Source organism: Geotrypetes seraphini, chromosome 5 (assembly GCF_902459505.1).
Source record: "Geotrypetes seraphini chromosome 5, aGeoSer1.1, whole genome shotgun sequence".
In the NCBI taxonomy this organism is placed as follows: Eukaryota; Metazoa; Chordata; class Amphibia; order Gymnophiona; family Dermophiidae; genus Geotrypetes; species Geotrypetes seraphini.
In genome coordinates, this window is record NC_047088.1 from 99,838,000 (window position 1) to 99,860,642 (window position 22,643).

Here is a 22,643-nt window from a genome sequence, read left to right on the forward strand (position 1 = left end):
TTGCTACTTGACATCTAGCTAGGTACTTGGGACCTGGGTTGGCTACTGGTGGAGAGGATACTGGGCTTGATGGACCTTTAGTCTGTCCCAGTATGGCAATTCTTACATTCTTGTGAAAGTGTTTATTTAGTCTGACATCACTTGCAATCATAGCTCATGTAGTTTCACTACCTGTATCTTCAATAGATTTGTGAAGGAACCGTACTAAAGACTGCACAGGATGTTTGCTGTGATAGTCACTGGGGGAGGATTTGTTAGCAGATATCCCAGACCACATCATTACCTGGATCACCAACCTATTAAACCACAATCATTTACCATCCCAACTGGGTCAAATTGCCCTCACCCCCATTCCCAAGACCCAAAATAATGACCTATTGAGCCCTGCAAACTACTAACCCATCAATAGCATCCCAATACTCACCAAATTTGTAGAAGTGCATTTATGCAAACTCTCAACACTCCTGCCTTCATCCCAACACAGTACCAAACTTCTTCTGTTAACCTTACCGTCTACTGATCACATTTGTGGCAGAGGGGGGATTGTGGAACTATCTATCACGATGAAGTAGGGGGGATTCTAGAACACCTAAGAGAATCCCAGAAGAAAAACACCAGATGAGGAGGAAAGGGAGTGGCTGTCCTACCGCTGTCTAGCCAGCCAATTGGGAACATACATATTATTTTAAAAAAAAAAAAAAAGCCCCGAGAGTCGCCTACATTGTAGGTGTTATTGCAACCCTAGGGAGGCACCTAGGGCTGCCTAAGCTCACCTAAGACTAAGCGTGGTTTTCCCTGGAAGTAGCCTTAGGCAAGGTTAGGCAGGCCTAGGTGTCTCCCTATGGCTGTGATAGGCACCTGAAATATAGGCCAGCAAAATGCTGTTCTACTACATTTCAGACAGACACAGCCGCTGATCCGATCATGGCAAGGGAATCTCCCTGCTGCAATCAGATTAGCAGCCGCGGCAGGGAACCCGCACCTCCCCCACAGACTACCGGCAGGAGGGATGCTCAGTCTGTCCTACCAGAACCCCCAAAGCCACCCCACCAAATGTCCATGGCAGGAGGAGTGCCCAATTCCTCCTGCCGCCACCACAGCAAGACATCCCCCAGCCTTCTTTCCCTTCTCACCTACTTGCCCCTCCTTCTGGAACCCCCAAAGCCGCCTCCCCCACCCTGAATGTCTGCAGCAAGAGTGCCCAATTCCTCCTGCTGCCACCACACAAAGACATCCCCCGGTAGGAGGAATGCCCAGTCCCTCCTGCCGGACCCCCCCCTCCGAGACATGCCCCCACAGGAGGGATGCCCAGTCCCTCCTCCACAGCCCCCCCTCGAGACATGCCCCAGCAGAAGGGACACCCCCCCTGACATCCCCGGGCACCCTGCCCCCACCCCAATTCCACCCAGACCACCCTAAGTACCTTATTGAGTTGGCAGGCTGGAGGGATGCTTACTCCCTACAGCCAGTAGGCCAGCCTCCACTGAATAGATGCCATTTTGAGACAATAAGGACTTTGGCCCCTCCCACTGCACCCTAAGATGCATTGGGAGGGGGAAGCCCTGTCATTTGCAGTACGCGGCCCTGTAGGCAGGAGGAAGTGAATTTCCTTCCTGCTATTTGCTCTTCCAAAGGTACCCGGGGAAGGGGGGGGGGTCCAAGGATGTGGGAGGGTGGTTCAGGAATATTGGAGAGATGGGAGGGGCAGATATGTCAGGACAGGTCCAGGATGTCAGGAGGTTGTGGGTGTCAGGAGGAGGGGTGTAGGGCTAAATGACTCAATTGATCCTGGAAGGGGGAATCCATATCAACTGAGCCACCAGGAATCTCTGAAACCGGCTCAGCTGTTGAGGATTTCTTCTGCCACAATCAGCTGATGGGAAACCTATGGGTTTTGGGGGTTGTTTTCTTTTGGGGGTTTTGCTCTTTGGGTAGTGGGAGGGGGTCATGACTACTGGGGGAGTAAGGGGGTGGTCATGCTTTAAATCCTCCAGTGGTCTTCTTGTCTGTTTGGGCACCTTTGTGGAACTTAGATCCAACTCAAACAGGTCTAACTGCTGGTGTCTAAGTTCCCTCTAGGAAAGCTTCGATTATGGCTGGAGTGCATCTAGGTTGAAGCCCGCTCGATGAACCACCTAGAAGTCATTTGACTATGGTGGTATAGAAAAATAAAATTATTATTATAACACACCCCTCTGGACGCACAGCAGCTTAGAGGTACTGCTGCATGTCCAAAAAGTTGGTTTTGATTATCGGCACTATAATGTCCAAGTGCTGACTTAGGCTGGGTTTTGGACGTTTTAAAATTTTGATTATGAGCCCCTTAAGGTTTTAGGAAACCAAGGAAGTACAGCATCCAGCTTGTGTCAGTTTTAACTGGTAGGTTTTCAGAATAACCACCTTTAATATATTACACACCAAGTCTCCCATCTGTAAAACCTTTGTATATCTGATGTGACTATTTCAGAACTTCAACAGGTTTAGCAGTTGCTAAGACAGATTGAACTTGCTGCAATGGAAGCTCAGTATACCAGATCATCAAGACATGCAATCAGTTAATAAAGTTGCCTTTCCATCAGTCCATTTATTTTAATGATCTAATTCTCCAATCTACCAAAAGAAAAAGAAATGCACTTTGTTGGATTTTTCAGTCTTTTAATTTTTTTTTTTTTTTGGTACAGGAAATAAATGCAATCAATTTACAGATGTGCAGAACTGAATGAAAAAAACCCAAACCAAAAACAACTCTGCTTTCTATACGCATGCAATAGCTATTGCAAAAGACACACTGAAATTAACATCTGACAGAGGCCTTGATGCAGTAAGTAATGTACTGCAATAAGCTTCAGCACATAGTATTTTAAGGGGGGGTGTTAAAATATTTTTTGACTCAATGTCATAAATTAAAGGCATGCAAATTACCAAGGTGTTATAGTTTATGCTTTCAGAAAAAGTAGTGTATACTACAGCTCCCTTTATTTAGGGAGGATTATCTTATTGGCATGGGAAAGCAGGATGTAATGCTAAGATCCATGCACTGCAGGCAGGAGCAAATTGGCACTGCTTCAGGCATACTAGTTTTTAAAAAGGGGAGCCCACATTTGGGCCACCAGAGATCTTGAGTGATCTGAGGTGAAGTTTGGCACCAGTTTTTCTCCCATGCTGTTTCTACTCCAGCACTAGGAGAAAAGTAAAAAGCACTGTAGATTTTAGCTCCCTCCCCCCAACACCCTTCACATTGAAACAGTGTTAATCAGTATTTCATATACCCACTATGCTGCTATCCTTTAACAGAGTGGTATTACTGCTAATTTTTCCATACTAAGAGTGTTACGCCATCAAATATGTAAGACTGGTATAGGAAAATCAAGAGTTAAGTCACTATACTAAAAGGATAGCACACTTTGCTGTATCAAGGCTAGTCAGGAAAATCCTTCCAAGATCAAGGAGGAAAATGTATTTAAAAAAAGCAAAAGGATTATTTATTTGAATTCATAGCCAAAAATCTGAAGTTTTCTTTCTCCTCAAAAGCAAAGAAAATAGCAGCAAACATTTCCAGAAGCCAAGATGCAATTTATGAATAAAAGAAACTCTTGAAGTTACAGTGAATTTCTTAATTGCTGAAAAATTAAGGAAACGGCAGCAGTATAACTAGACATTACTTCCAGACAGGAAGTGAAGGAAGAATCTCCATCACTGCGGTATTTGAGGGTCAAAATATGTAGCACATGACAGAAGTTTTTAAGACAACTGACATCCAAAACTTTTCCCCATTTACCATGGATATTCCAGTCATCCAGCACATATATCATACAATTTTCATTTGAATGTTTTTGATGTGGTTTACAACTTCTAGGCAGGAACTTTGAGACAGGAGATATTTCCTCTACACCAGTGTTTCCCAACCCTGTCCTGGAGGACCACCAGCCAGTCAGGTTTTGGGGATAACCCTAATGAATTTGCATGAGAGAGATTTGCATATAATGGAGGCAAGAGGCATGCAAATCTGCTCCATGCATATTTATTAGGGCTATCCTGAAAACCTGACTGATTGGTGGTCCTCCAGGACAGGGTTGGGAACAACTGCCTACACCATCTCCTTACTAAGAAATACTATATGACAAAGACTTGCCTAAATCTCTCAACCTCAACCTCCAAATTCTTTGACCATCACAATCCTGTAAGCATTCCTAACAGTAAGATATCCAAGTTCTCCAGAAATTAAAATGTACATGAAAGAGTTTTCCTTCATTAGAGGTGAAGTAGATGCAAAATTTATCTCATGTGCATTTGTTATGGCTTTGCTGAAAATCAGACCTGTAGGTATGCCCCAAGAATAGACTGAGAGCTGCAGAGTAAAGCGATACTGGCCAAAATATATAAATTCCAAGCCACATGAAAAATCTCATGATTTTTTTTTTTTTATTAAAAATACATTTTGGGCCATATTCTATAGAGGAAGCCTAGATTAGGTGCTGCTAGGCGCCCTAATTGCAACCACCTAGCAACACCCAAGTTCAAGATCTGCGTGTATTTTTATTTTTTTTTGTTGTTGTTGGCATGGTAATTGACCACACCAGTTTTCAACCAATCAAAAAAAAAAAAAATTTTTAATAATTTAAGAGAGAGTTTGGCACTAAATTCTTAGGGGTCCTTTTACTAAATATTAATACACGCTAAACGCTATCATGGGCATGTTAGCGTTTAGCACACGCTAAAACGGCTAGCGCACCTTAGTAAAAGGACCCCCTTAGGGTGCCTAACAACGCCTAAGTGGAGGCGCCCTCCCACATCTAATAACACCTATCTGAAAAAGCAGGTGTGGTTAGGAGCGGAGAATAGGCATGGTTGAGTTAGGCATCCGACATAGGTGCTACCAAATTAGGCAAATGAAAATCAGGCCTAATGGAGCAGCTCCTATGTCTAGGACACCTAGTGACGCTCAAGTCTGCTTAGGTGTCGCTAGGCTTGATTCTATAAAAAGCACCTAGAGGTTGATTGACAAACACACCTAAACTTTGGGCACTGCTAGGCACCGTTTATAGAATCCGAGCCTTTGTGCTCTCCCAGCTGTGTTGGGTCTGATCCAGTACTACTGCTGCCACATCTTTAAGACAAGATAGGGTGCCTTTAGAAGGAATAGTGATTAGAGAAAGTTAATATTCTTCCAACTGCATCTCTGGTCTTAGCTGGACAAGCCACACCTGCAAAAGAATTTGTTTTAAATTAGAAAATTAGCTACTATATTTACAAAAACATTTCCACTGTATAACTAGACATGCTATATTCAGGACTGACCCTGCCAGTAAGACTAGGCACCTACATAGGGCTTCAGATTTTTTTTTTTTTTTTAAAGGGGGGGGGTAGGAGGCAGCAGTGTGGATCAAGCTCCCCCCCTTCTGCATTTGTTGCTGATGCTGTCCCTCCCCAACTCCTCCCATGTCAGCTCCAAAAAGAAGAGCAAGTGCTGTGTGGGTCTTTTAAGCAGTTGCTTTTAGAGGGTGCAGGATTCAGCAGTGCTTCAGTGCAGGTCTGTAATGACAGGGCCTGCACAATGCTACCTCTTTACTGTCAGTGGTACAGGAGATGGTAAGGGGAGGCGGCAGTGGCCTGGAAGTAGGGAAGGAAGAAAGAGGATGAGATGCTAGCAACCCCTGGGATGGTGAAGTGGTAGAGAGAGGAAGGAAAGATGCTGTTTGAGCTGCAGAATGGACAGGATAGCCATGGCTGAAGGTTCACCTAGGGCAGGGGTTGGCAACCTGCAGCTCTTGAGCCACATGCGGCTCTTCTGCCATATGGCTGCGGTCCTCCAGGCCCTGACCCTTTAATATCTCTGCCAAACCCACGATTCCTCCCCCACCCAGGGCCTACAGAGGTACCTGGTGGTCCAGCGGGGAATCTTCATGGCAGGAGCGTGACTTTCTCGCTCCTGCCTCCAAGCAGCTGCCTTCTAAAATGGCTGCTACAACCTCTTGCGACAGCTTGCGATACCTACAGGAAAAGCTGCAAGCAGCTGCAAAAGGTCATAGCAGCTATTTTAGGAGGCAGCCACATGGATGCAGGAGCAAAAGGGCCAAGCCCCCTGCCATGAAGACCCCTGCCATGAAGACCCCCTGCTGGACCACCAGGTACCTCAGTAGACCCGAGGGTGGGGGGATTGAGGGGTTGGGAGGGAGATAAAAGGGTCAGGGCCTGGAGAGAGGAGAGAACCTTGGCTATAGGTTGCGGGGAGAGAAGCTAGACCTTTGGGAGGAAAAAGAGTAAGAGACCTGGAATATCTCAAACTCCCTTCTCTATCCATTACGGCTCTCTGTAAATCTTGGGGTCAAATTTTTAGGATAAATTGGCTCTTTGCTTAAAAAAGGTTGCCGACCCCTAACCTAGGGCATTCAAATAACCAAGGTCAACCTTGCTCCATGGAGCTTCCAATCTAATTGAGGCACAAAAACAAGACCAAAAAAAAAAAAAAAGTGTCACAGTAAAAGCCAAGATCAGGAGGTAGGATTTAAAAATGATTTAAAAGATTTGTTTTGACTATGAATTTGACTATGACCAGAGAGAGAACAAGAACCAATTCAGGATGGCTATATGGGCACACAGTGCAGCAAATCTATAGGTTGATTTAATAAAGTACAACAGGAAGGAGACAGATTTTCACACAGGACTTTGCAATGATCCTTTTACAAAGCTGCAGTAGTGAATTCCAGCATGGCAAAGGCGACAGACTATAGGAATTGAATGGGCTGCATTGCGTTTGTCACACCGGGATTCGCTACCATGGTTTTGTAAAAGGGGCCCTAAATTTTCTACTAACTGTTGATTGGACATGGACCCCATCTTAAAGCTAATGTGCAGTAAATTGCAACATGTTAATTACTCCTTGTTATCTGCTGCATTAACAGCATAGCTGCAATGGATTTAAACACGTGGAAAGTGTACTGTTTCTGCATTATTAATAATAATAATAACTTTATTTTGTACTAGCTTTATAGCCCGTTACATTAATGGGTGCTAGAATATATGTGTGTGTCTGTCTTTATTTCTTTCTCTCTGTCTCCTTAGCTGCTTTTTCCTGTCCATTCTCCCTTCTTTTTACTTCCCCTGTGTCCACCACCACCCCTTCATTGCTCCCCTTATCCAGCAGCAGCCCTTCTCCCTTTGTTTTACCTCCCCCCTGTCCATGAGCACCTCTTCCTGCTCCCCCTGTCCAGCAGTAGGCCTCCCTTCATTTCCCACCCCCCGTGTCCATCATCACCTCTTCCTGCTCCCCCTGTCCAGCAATAAGCCTCCCTTCTTTTTTTCCCTCCTGTCCAGCATCACCTCTTCCTGCTCGCATTTCCCTCCCCCTCCAGGTCCCTGTGCAGCAGTAGCAGTATTTCCCCCCCCCTCCCTACTCTTACCACGATGTGGCCTGCTCCTTTTGGCCCCTCCGCCTTCCATTCCCACGGTCTAGCCTGCTCCAAGGGCCCCCCCCCCCCTACCCTTATTGTGTTCCCCGCAGGCAGGCCCAGCTTCTCCCTGCACGTTACCTTTTTTTCATTCTGTTGCCTCCCTCGCGTGGCTGCCTGCTTGGTCCCATTGAGCGGCGAGCGGCTGAAGTCTTTTTTTTTGGGCGCTTCCCTGTCCTGTGTTTGTTTTGGTGTTTGTCTCTTTGGCTGATGTATGTGGATTTTTTTTTTTCTGTGTCTCTCTCTCTCCTTTTATTTTTTTCTTTCTTTCAATCTTTCTCTATTGCTCCTTGTCTTTAAGGGTTTTTTTTTTCCTGTGTGTGTCTCTCTGTTTGTATATGGAGGTGTCATATGTCACCTATTATTTTTTTTTTTTTTTTTTTGTAATAACTGAAGTTTCACAGAGTAAGTTGTTGTTTTTTTTTTAATGTATATTACCAGCATTCCCTCCCTCTCTATTTCCCTACCCCCACACTACTTTCCTGTGCAGCAGCAGCATTTACCCTACCACCCCCCCCTTTCTCTTCCCGCGGTCTGGTTGGCTCCCTTAGTTCCTTTCCGGCCCCCCCCCCTTCCCTTCCCGCGGTCCCGACAAACCTGCTACACCAGCAGCGTCTGCAGCACTGTACACACGCTGCATCGGGGCCTTCTACTGCCCTGATTTGCTCTGCTTCTGTGCCAGAGTAAATCAGGGCAGTAGAACGCCCCGAAGCAGCGTGTGTACAGTGCTGCTGGAGTCGGGACCGTGGGAAGGTTTCTAGAGAGTAGCTGAACAGGTCACCGGCAGTCAATGAAGGGCTGCTGTCCTCGGGGGCAGAGCCGCGGCAGGATTTTGAATTTACAGTTTGCGGTCAGGCAGCCGTCCTCACGCTCTGTCCACCGTGCACGTGGGCTGCCTCTACCCTCGGGTGCGCTCGGCAGCGATGCTTGTGGCTGGGCCGTTGCCGTTGTGAAGGGTCGGCGTGGTGCGGTCTGTATTGTGAGGTGGAGAGCAGGGAAGGGCGCGCATGCGCACTTGTCTTGCCACATCCCGACAGAAAAGGGATCAGGGAACACTCTTGAGGCAAGTGCGCATGTGCGGGCTAGCATTTTATTATTTAAGATACCGCAGTACCACAAACAGTTCACAGCGGTTTACAGTGTAAGAGACTGTACATTTACAGCGAAGATACAATGAGGACTGTACATATTCAGTAAAGGTGTTTATACAGCGAAGAACAATGCAGATTTACCATGCAGGAGACTGTACATATATAGCAGAGATATTTATATAGTTGAAAAAAAGCAGTGCAAGAGACTTATAGAGCAAAATGCAATGCAAGGGACTGGATAATGCGGTGAAGCGGTTTACTATGCAATGATAATTACATATATGGCGAGGATGCAGGGTGGTGAATGACAAGAAAAGCAACCAGTATCAATTACAGGATGGAAGTATTTGATTGAGGGGTAGAATTTGGTTATTTGGTGATGGGGAGGGTTCGAGAAATTTGTCGTAGAGGAAAGATTAACCATATGTGAAGATGCTGTGCATGAATCTAACAGTTAACACAGATTTTGCCGTTACCATGCAGTTTGGCAAAGAGGCATTAAATGCAAAACTAAAACACAGTTTCATATATAAACACAGAAAATCTGGCAACAGATAAGACGGTAGCCCAGTCTGCTTAGATACACCAACATTCTACAATCCCTCCTCTCCTTCAGAGATCCTTTGTATTGTATTCCATCTCCATTATCTCTATTAAGAGGCTGTTCCTTATATTTACCACCCTTTCCATAAAGACATATTCCTTTATTATTCAAGTCTATCCCTTTTCACCTTCATCTTATGATCCCTCAATTCCAGAGCTCCCTTTCATTTGTAAGAGGTCTGCCTCCTGTGCATTTATGCCACAAAAATGTCTGTCACCTTTCCCTTCTCCTGCATTTCTTTCAAATTATACATATGTAGATCTCGTACAATGTAGGGCAAAGACCACTGACCATTTTAACAGCCACCCTCTGGACCAACTATCCTGCTTATACCCTTTTGAAGATGCAGTCTCCAGAATTATGCACAGTAATCCGAATGAGTGCTCAGAGACTATATAGAAGAATCAACCTCTCTTATCCTCTCCCTCTGCACCCAAGCATCCTAGCTTCTGCAATCACATTGTTTGGCCACCCATAAGTCCATCAGATATGATCAATCCCCAGTCCTGCACAGATACTATAGTATACTGCTCTCTTGGGTTTATGCAACTGCCACATACTAGAACATTCCTTGAGCTCTGCTAGATCCCTCTTCACGTTTTCCACATCTTCCAGAGAATATTATCTGTAGATTTTGATTACATCCACAAAAAAAAAAGTGATTTTCTCTGCAACTATTTCTGCTAATCTCGGGTGCTATGGGAAAGGAATAGCACAGGAACAATCCGAAGAATTTCCAGATAGAAAAAGAATACAATGGAGAAAAATAACCGCAACCAGGAAGTATACGTGGTGCGAACAGTCTCGAAGCTTTGCTAAAAGCTTAAAGTGACAGTACACTTTAACACTATCCTTACCAGCTTCGTGGATGATGTTGCCCCCTTCTGTGAGAATATGCTGTCTGCTTGTCCTGAGATAATAATGAATTCCATACCATAGGATTTCCCACTTTAAATATTCAAACTTTCTATACATCTCCAAACTTACTGCTCAGAAGGAAGGATACTGGGCTAGATGACTATTGGTCTGACCTGGTATGGCTAGCACTATAGAAATAATTAATAGTAGTAATAGTAGTATTCTTATGCCATTTTGCAGTCAAATAGATATGAGACCACAGCATCAGAGCCTTACCTTGATCTTGTTTGCAGTTACATTAGAGGGTCTGAAAAGAAAAAAGAGAAAAATATAAATACTAGAGTTACAGTCTGTAAGACCCTGCAATCTTAAAGAAAGATGCATGAGAAAGAATATATTGCTAGCACTCCAAAATTTATCAAGGGTAATGGGGAGCTTAATATGGTGGCAGCAAGTAAGAACTGAACACTTATCTACAGAGCAGAGAATACAGATGACTACAAGGCAAAGAATTAAAGTGCTATTAAAGAAATAAACCCTCTAAACAAGGTTAAAAATTTTCCTAAAAATAAAATGGATGTTTCCCATAGGACAAACATATAAAGTGGCTTAAAACATTTTTGATCTGGCATGGCACTGGTCTCCTACCTCTTAAGCTAAACTCAGAAGCTAAAAAGAATGACAGTTTCCAACCCCTTTTCTGACCTGTAACTACGAATACAACCAAAAGGACACTGGGGAAATTGCATGGACTGCCAATAGATTTACTGCAATTTTGTAAAAACATGTGTTCTATTTCACTACCATTCATTTCCTTCAAATGTGGAAATATTCTCCCTACAGATTCCTTGCAAAGCAGGGTTAACATTTGCTATTTCTTGACCTGACAGTTGTCTCCTGCTAAAGTCCAGTAGTTGATCTGGGGAGCTTCTGTGCAGTACTCTGCAGCCCTTACCACCTGATCCACCAGGCTGTCCAGAATGTTTACCTCTTTTAGGGGCCCTTTTTACCAAAAGGCAATAAATCTTTAATAAATGATTAGTGCGTGTGAAGAGGCTGCTGCAGAAACATGTTAAGTGTTTTGCAGTATTTTGCCTGTTTATGCACAACTAATCTAAATGTTACCAATTTTTCAAAATGGTATTTCGGGGAAGCATGTGATTAATATACAAATACAGGAATGCCAATGTCTTGAAGGTCTCTATCATAATGTACTAGCCAGATAACTGAGAGCACTTAGATTGCCTAATAAATAGGAGATTCTAAGTGCTGCTGCGTTAATATTTTGCAGCTACTGCACACCATAATGAACACGTGGAGGGGCATAATCAAAAAACACGTCTAAGTTTGTTTTGGACCTAAGTCGCTAGTCGCCCAAAGTCGGTAGTGTCTAAAGTCCATTGTTGAATAATACATCCAAAATATTTTTTCCGAAAATTGTCTACTTGTATGACCAGCTGTTTGATCGTCCAGACCGCTAAGTCATCTATCGTTATACCCCTATTCTCATCCAAAAATTTGTCCAAGTCAAAAATGCATAGAACAAGACCTTTTGGATGTGGGCGGGGTCAGTAAAGTGATGGACTGGCCACTCAGACATGGCAAGAGTAGAGTGGGGCACCTTATAGGGCACTGCTGTGAACTTCACAAAAAGGGTGCCACATAAACATCTCACCACAACTTCCTTACAGGTCATGGTGAGCTCCCCAAAACCTACTAGACCCACATGTCTACCATCCAAATAGCCCTTATGGCTGCCGGTGCCACCTCTATGGCAGTACAAAAGAGTTTTGGTGGATGCACGTTTCACCATGAATGCAGTGGTTAGAGTGGCTTATGGGCCTGGGTTCTCCTCTCTATGGTTCACTAGCCCACCCACCAAATCACTTAAGCCACCTCTGTGCAGCTTTACTAGGCTTTCCTATGCCAGGTGCTGATATTCTGGAGGCGGATATGTATGTTTTTATTCCAATTTTTATGGCAGTGGTGGGGGGGGAGTCAGTGATCACTGGGGAAGTGTGTGGGGGGTCTGTACTTTGTCCCTGCAGTGGTTATCTGGTCCCTGTAGATACTTTTTTGCCACTTAGACCTGTTTTTAGATTACCTAAATCACTACATATAAGCTCCGTCTAGGCAGTCTGGTTAAACTTTTGGGGTTCATAGTCAGTAGCGCGCAAGACGCCAGCACGCCGACAATTCGGCGCAAGACAGAAGCGCATGGGGGAAAAAGTAATTTTTAAAGAGCTCCGACGGGGAGTTTGGGGTAGCAACCCTGCCCATTTTATTGGTTAGTGTTTGTGCTGCTGTTGGAGGGGGGGGGTTCGAACCTTTTCTGATTTTTTTCAGGAAAAGTTCTGTTTTCTCTATAATGTGGGGGGTTTCACCCCCCACCCCCTCCCGCAATGGCAGCACGAACACTAACCAATAAAGTGGGGGGGATTGCCACCCCAAACTCCCCATCTGAGCTCTTTAAAAATTATTTTTTCCCCCGCGCGCTTCTGTCTTGCGCTGAATTGTCGGCGCTAGATTGTCAGTGCGCTGGCGTCTGGCGTGCGATTATCCCGTCACTAACTTTTGGTTATACTTGCAATACAACTAAGTCTAGGTTGGCCCACGTCCCACCCAAATCCCACCCTCACCACGCCTCCTAAAACGCCCCTTTCAGCTGTGGGCGGCCAGCAGCACTGAAAAGGCCTAAGATGTTTTTAGATATGTCTAAAACCCATTTCAATTATCAGTATTTAGACGACTTCAAGTTTATTAAAAATTTGATTAATCGCTTATTCAAAATTCTTTTTTTTTTTTTAACTTTTTATTTATAGAATTTTCATTCTTTCAATACATGAATCACATATTATAAAATGTATAATAAAATATATATGTATGTACAAATTCATATCATAGATATTCATCCCTTTCCCCTATTAATTGTTTTTTCATTTTTCTTTCATATTAATATCTATATTTCCCACCCTAACCCTATATTACTATTATCAATGTGTTAAGATATCTGATCTCTAGAATAATTAGTCAATGGATCCCATATTTTCTTAAAATTTTTAATATTTCCTTGTTGTAAAGCCAAAATTTTCTCCATTTTGTAAATGTGACATACCGAGTTCCACCAGAATGTATAATTTAGTTTGGTAAAATCTTTCCAATTTTGTGTGATTTGCTGCATGGCAACTCCTGTCAATATTAAAAGTAATTTATTATTATTTGCTGATATTGGACTCTGTGTTCTCATTGCAGTACCGAATAATATGGTATCATATGAGAGTCCTACGTGATTTTCTAGTAATATATTTATTTGGGGCCAAATTAAATTCCAAAAAGCTTTTATACAGGGACAAAAAAAAATTAAATGATCCAATGTCCCTACTTCTATTTTACAATGCCAACATCTATTAGATCTAGTATTATCTATCTTTTGCAAGCGCGTCGGGGTCCATAACACTCTATGTAATAAAAATAACCATGTTTGACTCATAGATGCTGACTTTGTTAATCTTAATCTCCAGGACCAGAATTTTGGCCATTGAGATGCAGAAATTGTCTGTCCAATCTCAATGCTCCAAATATCCCTAAGTCCAGTTTTCTTTTTTTTATTTAGAAATCCATTTATTAATTTATACCATTTTGCGGCTTGGTGACCCAAGAAATCCGTCTGGAAACATAAAACTTGCAAACTATATTGAGTATTGAGAATTTTCCATTCAGGGAACCCTACCTGAATGGCTTGCTTCAATTGCATCCATTTAAAAAATTGTGTTTTATTTAGTCTAAATTTATTTTGCAATTGTGAAAAACTAAGCAAGGAACCTTCTGATATGACGTCATTTAATGTTCTTATTCCTGCAGTTATCCATTGTTTCCAGACGATTTTAAATCCGCCAATTCTGATCCTGGAGTTTACCCATATTGATTGATTTAGGGATTTAGCAATTGGTTCTGGTGTCAGATTATTTATGTATCTTAATGTTTTCCAAGTATCTAATAAGATTCTGTGTTCTTTGTATCTTATAGGCATTGATATAGAAATTAAGTGTTCTGGATTTAAAGGGAACAGGAGCCGCCATTCTAAATACAGCCAATCTGGTACATTTTCTAAGAGATCTGGGAGGATCCAATACATACCCTGTCTTAAAATATAGGCTTGATGATACCTATAAAAATTTGGAAAATTTACCCCCCCTTCCATAATTGGTCTTTGTAATGATACTAAAGCGATTCTTGGTCTTTTCCCACACCAAACAAATTTTGTAAGAATATTGTTAAGTTTTTTATAAAATGACCCCTGAAAAAATATTGGAATCATACTCATTTGGTAACAAACCACAGGCAATATCATCATTTTAATTGTTTGAATTCTTCCCCACCAAGAAAGATGTAATGGATTCCATTGCTCACACATTTCTGTTATTTTTTTCAATAAAAGTTTTTCATTCTCTTTGACTGTGTCTTCAATTGTATTTTTGATCATAATTCCTAAGTATTTTATTCCATCCTCTTTCCAAATAAATGAATATGGATCAAATAATCCTTTGGTACAATGAACATTAATTGGGAGGATTTCAGATTTATTCCAATTAATTTTATATCCAGAAAATGTACCGTATTTTTCTATTAAATTAAGCATACATGGAATAGTAATTTCCGGTTCTCTTAAATATAATAATATATCATCTGCATATGCAGATAATTTAAATTCAAAACTGGTAAATGAGATTCCCTTTATTTCCCTAGTTTTTTTTATTGCAATTAATAAAGGTTCTAGGACAACATCAAAAAGTAATGGAGACAAAGGGCATCCTTGTCTAACTCCCCTATGCAAGTTGAATTTAGTTGATAAATTATTGTTAATATATAATCTTGCTCCAGGAGAGCTATACAATGTCTGAATCATTTTAATAAAACCGGATCCTATACCAAACCAATGTAAAGCTTGATATATAAAATTCCATTCCACTCTATCAAAAGCTTTTTCTGCATCTAAAGAAATTAAAAAAACTGGATCATTTATATTTTTTGCTAAATTTAATGAGTGGAATGCAAGTCTAGTATTGTCTGATGAATGTCTTTTAGCAATAAATCCTGTTTGATGTACATCAATAATGAAAGGAAGAGCTTTTGCCAATCTTAATGCTAATACTTTAGCCATTAATTTATTATCCACATTTAATAATGAAATAGGCCTGTAATTTGAAACCAGAGTAGGATCTTTGTTTGGTTTTGGTAAGACTATAATTATCGATTCTGCCATAGTACCAGATATATTTTCATTCTTTATTTGATATTGAAACAAATTTAACAGATATGGTAATATGATATTTTGGAATGATTTATAAAATTCAACAGTATAACCATCTCCACCTGGAGCGGATCCAACTCTAAGAGACTTCAATGCTGTTTCTATTTCTTTTAAAGATATAGGTTCTTCTAAACTTCCTTTTATATGATCCGGAATATTCGGTCCAATAAAAGAATTTAAGAAAGTTAATCCGTCTTGTTCTTTATTTTTATAAGAATTAGAAGTGTATAATTCCTTGTAAAAATCAAGAAATTGTGTTATAATATCTTTTGTGTTGGTATGTGTGTTACCTTGTATATCTTTAATTGCAATAATCTTAGATTTTCTTTTCTTTGCTTTAAGAAAATTTGCTAATAATTTTCCTGCTTTATTTGAATTGCCATAATATTGTACTTGTTTATTGAAAATATCTTTCCTCACAATTTGAGAAGAAATCTCATTATATTTAACTTTTACTTTTAACAACTCTTGTAATGTATTGTTTTCCCATTTTGTAATTAATTTATTTTCTAAAATTTTTATTTGTTTTTCCATATCTTCATATTGTTTTTTAAGTTGTTTTTTAATAAAAGCTGAATATGAAATTATATTTCCTCTCATTGTTGCTTTAAAAGCATCCCATAAAATTTCTATATTAATGTCATCAGAAGTATTAAATTGAAAGAATTCTTGCATTTTTGCTTTAAGATCTTCTAAGAATTTCGAGTCTGCTAATAAATCATTATTAAATCTCCATATTGTATTAAATTGATCATTATTGTAATTCTGAAGGTTAATCCACACACCAGCATGGTCTGAAATTATAATGGGATCAATTACTGCTTTTGATACATGCTGCGCTATGTTATTATTTACAAATATATAATCAATTCTTGAAAAAGATTTATGGACTTGAGAACAAAAAGAATATTCCCGATCATTAAAATGAAGGATACGCCATATATCTATTAAATTACAAGATTGTATTAAATTATCTAGTCCTAAAGATTTTATGATTTTACTTGGTTTTTTGTCTATAATTGGATCCATTACAGCATTGAAATCTCCAGCTACTACTAAGTTAGAAGTAGCCAGTGGTAGTAATATCTGTTGAATTTGATTGAAAAACTCCTTTTGATTTGAATTAGGAGCATAAAGATTAAATAAATCAAGGGTTGTACTTCCCAAATCCATTTTAATATGTACCCATCTTCCTGAAGGATCAAAATTTATTAATTTAAAGTTTGCAGTGCATTTCTTATTTATCAGGATCGCTACCCCAGCCTTTTTTCCTAAAGCAGGTGAATAGAAACATTTTGATATCCAACCCCCTGTTAACTTCCTAGATTCATTATCTGAGAGATGAGTCTCTTGTATAAAGTATATATCGGCGTTTTGCTTATGGAGAAATCCTAATAATTTGTTTCTTTTGATAGGATGATTTAAACCATTGACATTAATTGTATATATTTTAATATCCATTTAAAATTTTAGAACTATTTTGATTTAAATGTAATATAAGTTTTACGATCAGATATCCATACATTGTAACAATATAATTTCCCATTCCCATTTCCCCTCTCCTCCCATCCCACCCTCCCTCCCCCCTAATTAATAGCAGTGCACACTTGGCAACACACATATTAGATCGGTATCAAAAAACACTCCCTGAAAGTCCAAATCTGTTAAGATTCACAAATAAGTCATATATATTATAGTAGTTTTAAAGATAATTAATATTTTCCTTGACATTTCATATTTCTATAAATCCGGTTGAGATTTTATGTTAATATAGACTTTAAATTAATTTATTATTCTATTATTCAATACACTCTTATTTTAATCTAAATCTAATAAATCATATAATATAGATTATATTTTAAGTTCCCTTCTATGGTTCCTGTATATCAAATTATATGTTTCATTACTATTTTTGACCTTAATTTAAATCTTATGTAAATATATTTAATTTTATAAATTTAAAAATATCACATTGTATAATCATATTATACTTATATATATTAAAATGAAATAATCTTTCATTATATCAAACCCAATCATATACTGTTTTCTATAATATTAATCTTTAAAAACATGAAAAGATTAAAAGATATATAAGGTATAGGTTAAGTATGCGACAAAAAAAAAAAAAAAAAAATTATATTCCAGAGCTCCCCCCCTTCAAACGCAGAAGTCTCTTTTATTCTTATATCGTGCTCTTTATTTACTAATATTTAATGTTCAGTACTTCCTTCTTCGTAGAAAATCATTCCTTCTTCTTTCACCGCCTCTTTGTATTTTTATATCCAGTTCAATATTCTTATCACATTTTGTTGTATTCCAGGTGATTTCTATTTTTCTTCGTCGTTCAATTTTAAGATATAAGTTGGTCTTTGTTTCTGTTCCATTCATATTTTATTTTAATAGTTTGTTATACAGCGAAGTAATTCTTTAATATCCATTCGAGAAATAACATCTCCTATTTATAATTCCTCTTTCCGGTTTCGTGAAGTCTTCTTATTCGCAGATTCTTTCGCATTGATGTCTGGGATTTGTAGTATTTGTAGTATTAAAGAATAGTAAAGATGTTGAAATACTGATTATCTTTTCAATTTGCTTGAGGGGTTAAATTAGTCACATGCATATAGTTCAAATAGTCTTACTGCTATTTTAAAGGAAGGAAGCTCCATCCTACAATCAATTCGCATACAGTTTTTCCTAATATTAAAAATTATAATTGAGATCAATAGAATTCAGCTGATGCCTTAACTGTTTCATTCCATTATGGAATACTTAGCCAGGCCATATCATTAGCATAAAGAACGTTGAAGTGTAATTTTGAATAAGGTTAAAAACATTCTAAATCGTTGCTATGGGTAAACAATATTATTTTAATAAGTGTATATCATAAAATAAAATAAAAGTTTTTCCAGTTAAAATAATATAACATATAATAAAGAGAAATTAAGGTGACATTGGTAATTCTTGGCTTTGTATAAATTTTTGTAGTTCTTCTGCATTGTCAAAAGTTAAAGTTTTATCTGCAATAGTTACTTTCATATTAGCCGGGTATACTATACCAAACTTTGCTCCCATTTCTCTTAGTTGTGGTCTCAAGTCCAGGAGCTTTTTTCTTTTGATCGCCGTACTTTTTGCAAAGTCTGGAACAAAATGAATGCGGGCATCTTGAAATTGTAATCCTTTATTTTGTTTTGCAAGTTGAAAAATTTCTATAACCTGCTGGTGGCGCAACAGTTTAAAGATCAGTGGCCTCGGTCCTTGATACCTTCCTGATCTTTTTGTAGGCACTCTATGTGCTCTTTCAATCTCTATGGGGTACTTGGTTTTTAGAGGAAGTAGTTTAGGTAGTAAATTTTCTATAAATGCCACCGGATTTCCTTTCTCTGCTCCTTCCGGGAGACCAATCAGACGAATATTACTCCTTCTTTCACGATTCGATTGATCCTCCAACTCTGTAGTAAGTAAATCAATTTTCTTTTTTTCATTTATGTTGTTAGAAATTTCTTTTTCAGCTGTTATTAATCTTTCTTCCATGTCATTGCACTTTAACTCCATTAAATCCATTTTTTTATTTAACGTGGATACATCTTCAGTTAAATTGTTAACTTTTTTAGTAAGAAGTAAAAGCATTTCTTTGATTTCTTTCAATTCTTTCATTACTTCTGGATCTCCTGTTTTTGATCCTATTTCTTGTTCAGGCTTTGCTCTCTTGCTGCTTCCCGAGACCGCAAAATCATTTTTATTTTGTTTTCCTGAAGCCATCGCGTTTTTTTCTTTATTTATCATTAAATAATTCTTAAATCTCCACTTTTAGTAACTTTTTTTTTTTTCTTTCAAGGACTTTTTTCAGGGAGCTCTTCTGTTAGCCGACCTTCCTCATGCGTGTCCAAGCCACGCCCCTCTTATTCAAAATTCTAAGCGATGTACAAAAAGTAAAATTACAAATTTCTGGGGGAGACAAAACAAACAAATATGACTAACCCAACAAAAAACTTATGAAGCAGAAGGAAAAAATGGGGAAAGAAATACAAATTGTTGATAGTAAATAAGACAAATAAGGGGGGGGGGGGGACCCACACCAGGAAGGGTGAAAGCGGTAGACTTAAAATAAGTCAGAAAATAAGAATCATTGGAGGCTCCTAATCTAGCTTTCTAGCAGTCAAATGCATCTTTAAAAAGAAAGCATTTTAACTTGCTCTTGAATCTGTCTAGGTTGTGTTCTTCCCTTAAAAGAATGGGGAAGGAATTCCATGTTTGGGGATTTGTCTTTTAGATCGTCCAAGTACCAATTTAGGCGGGTTTTTAAGATGTACAGTGGAACCTTGGTTTATGAGCATAATTCGTTCCAGAAGCATGCTCATAAACCAAATTGCTCGTATATCAAAGCAAGTTTCCCCATAGGAAGTAAGGGAAACTCGCTTTGATTGGTTCCACCTCCTCCCCCCCCTGCGAACCGGCATACTCCCCCCGCTCGCGTTGTTCCCCCCCTCCACCGCGTTCCTACATCCCCCCCCCCCCCCGAGCACAGCAATGACATCCCTTACCCCGACTGGGCACCAGTGCCGGTGCCCGAAGATCCTCCCTCTTCTGGCACGGCCTGGGCTGGACTGGCTTTGAGCATTTGCGCATGCTCAAAGCCTTCTGGTCTCGCTCTCTCCAAGATTCTCAGATTCAGAATCTCGGAGAGAGCGACACCAGAAGGCTTTGAGCATGCGCAAATGCTCAAAGCCAGTCCAGTCCAGCCCAGCCCAGAAGAGGGAGGAACTCCGACGCACCACCCAGCCCAGGCCGCGCCAGAAGAGGGAGGATCTTCGGGCATCGGCACTGGTGCCCAGTCAGGGTAAAGGATGTCATTGCCGTGCTCGGGGGGATGTAGGATCGCGGGGGGGCAGACGCGAGCGGGGGGATGCCGGATCTCTGGGAGGTTGCCGGATGGCAGGGGGGGGGGCGCTCATACAGCGAGGCAAGCTCGGTTTACGAGGCACCCAAGTTTGCAAATGTTTTGCTCGTCTTGCAAAACACTCGCAAACCGGTGCACTCGTAAACCGAGGTACCACTGTATTTGATTTTTGATTGAATATGAGCGCCATAACCTGCAAATAAAAAGAAATCCTAAACAACGTATGTTCAATCTAAGCTTAACACACAGGAAAGTCCCATATTTAAAATGTGTTAAGCCCAGATTTTACCAGTTTAGTAAAAGGGTCCCTTAGTTTCCTACCCTCAACATTTTAAGTTTAGAGTAACAGCAAGTGGCATCAGATACCAGGAAAAAGGACAGGAAATTTCTACATTAAAAACTAGTGGCAGTATGCTGAAGCATCTGTGGGAAGACTTTTTGCATAAAAAATGGCAAGGACGTAATGCAGCAGGCAAAAAAGAATTAGGTGCTCACCCAGTTTGTATGAAATAGGCTTCTGGCTTAGATGGCTCACTTCACAGGTATGCTGCTTGTTATCACCTGGTACGAAGTTGGTAAATTTCACCTTCCTGTAGGTCCAATCTCCTTCAAAGGAGAGGTCGAGCTCCTGAATCCCCGGCATCTGTTTTCCATTTTCATTCAGACTCATTTCAATGACGGAAGGGTGAAACTTATGAGCACAACATATGAGCACATTCTCCTTTCCCTCTTCAACTGGGTAACGAGTGTATACGTCTACTCGGGGTGCCTCTAGAGAAAAGCAACAAAAAAAAAAATACAGGTATTCACAAGTAAGCTATACGCAAGTCATAAAGGGACACCCCCCCCACACACACACACACACACACATTACATGAAAGCTCATACAGAACATTTCTGATAATCCTGTATTGGTCTGATAAACCATAGTCTGCAAAGAACACATTCATTTTCTCCAGGACTAAATATGGCTACTGGCACTCTGCATCACATGGAGAAACACAGGCTTTAAGTGTGAGCCATAAAGGATCCTAGAGAAGGTCTTGGGTTCACCCACTTCCAATATGTGTACCTACAGATTTTAGAAGCACAGCTGAACAATGAATCCCTTCTTCTTGGGAGTGTCCTTTATGCAGTAAACAATGGGTATTCATAGGGCCGCCTGCATTCCATTTATAAATTATTGCTCGACAATAACCAAAACACCAGAAAAATGGACAAATTGTGACAATTTTCTTTTTAGTCACTGCAGATGAATCCATAAACAAGTGGGTTATGTCCATCCACCAGCAGGCGGAGATAGAGAAAACAAAAGCCGAGATGAACTCTGTCGTATTTATAGGATTGTAAGCTCACTAGTAAGCCAGTATTCCTCGTAACAAAGCAGCAGGAGCAACAGAAAAGGCAAATTGGCAAAGAACTCCCTCCTCACAATTGCAAAATCCAAATCCAGGCTGCCCCAAGGGTCAATTTCTACAGAGCAAAGAAAGACAAAGTACATAAATGAGACCCTGGATTCATATGCTGTGACTAAAGAAAAGAAAATCATCAAGTAAGAACATACATTTTTCCTTCTTTGTCAGCAGCAGATGAATCTAGAGATAAGTAGGATGTAGCAAAGCAGTCCTTAGTATTGCGGGACAGAGAGCAGAATGAAGAAAGAATGAGATCCCATCCCAAGCATTCCAGAGGACTGAAAAATGGGCTTCAGAACCACCACCGCCTCCATAACAAGCAAGGACCACCTACAAAAGAGCCATGTTCTGGACAGAAGACCCAGCTTCCAAATAGCGAGATCAGCTCCATCCGGCATAACAAAAACACCAGCAGAACTGGCCACCTCAAAGTACCCAGAGAAGACAAGGCGGCGCACTCCATAGCTGAAATAGCAACCAGCACACAAGCAATAGAAGATCAATACCCTCACTCAACAGCAAAGAGAAGAGCCCCCAGCTGACAGACAAAAAAAGAAATGTGCTGGAGTGACAGACTGTACCCACAGTCAGCAAAACAGAGATGCACCACATCAGAATAAACGCAGAAATGTCAACTCCTAGGCCTCGTAAGCTGTCCAATGACCACGCTGTGCACACTGCTAAACCTGGAAGCAGAGCCACGCAAAACCATCCCAGGAGGAGTCATGCTGGCCCACTAGGCAGTAGCAGCACACTCCCCATGCATGACAGGACGTCCAGGAAAGAGGTTGTGCCACATGGCCAGACTTAAAGGTGCTCTGCTCTACATTTTAGAGCTGGAGCTGTGCCAAACAGGCAAGAGGACCCACGCTACATAGGCAGAGCTGGAGCTGTGCTGCACAGCTAACAAACGCCATGATCTATAGGCAGAGCTGGTGCTGCACCAAAGAGGCAGTAGGTGCTACATTCTAAATCCCAAGCCACAGTTCTCTCTGCATCCAGAGTTGGGAGTGCTA

The 22,643-nt window shown here is 40.5% G+C and overlaps 1 protein-coding gene across 1 annotated transcript in view; it reads right to left on the bottom strand.

The window, feature by feature from the left end:
• Positions 1 to 2,748: 2,748 nt before the first annotated feature.
• Positions 2,749 to 22,643, bottom strand: part of B2M (beta-2-microglobulin) — a 39,784-nt gene continuing 19,889 nt past the window's right edge. The window contains exons 2-4 of the mRNA XM_033945509.1: positions 20,708 to 20,983; positions 10,278 to 10,308; positions 2,749 to 5,204 (exon numbers count right to left, since the gene is read on the bottom strand). Of these exons, the coding sequence (XP_033801400.1) occupies positions 10,295 to 10,308; positions 20,708 to 20,983 (290 nt within the window). The 3' untranslated portion in view covers positions 2,749 to 5,204; positions 10,278 to 10,294. The remainder of the gene's footprint in view (positions 5,205 to 10,277; positions 10,309 to 20,707; positions 20,984 to 22,643) is intronic.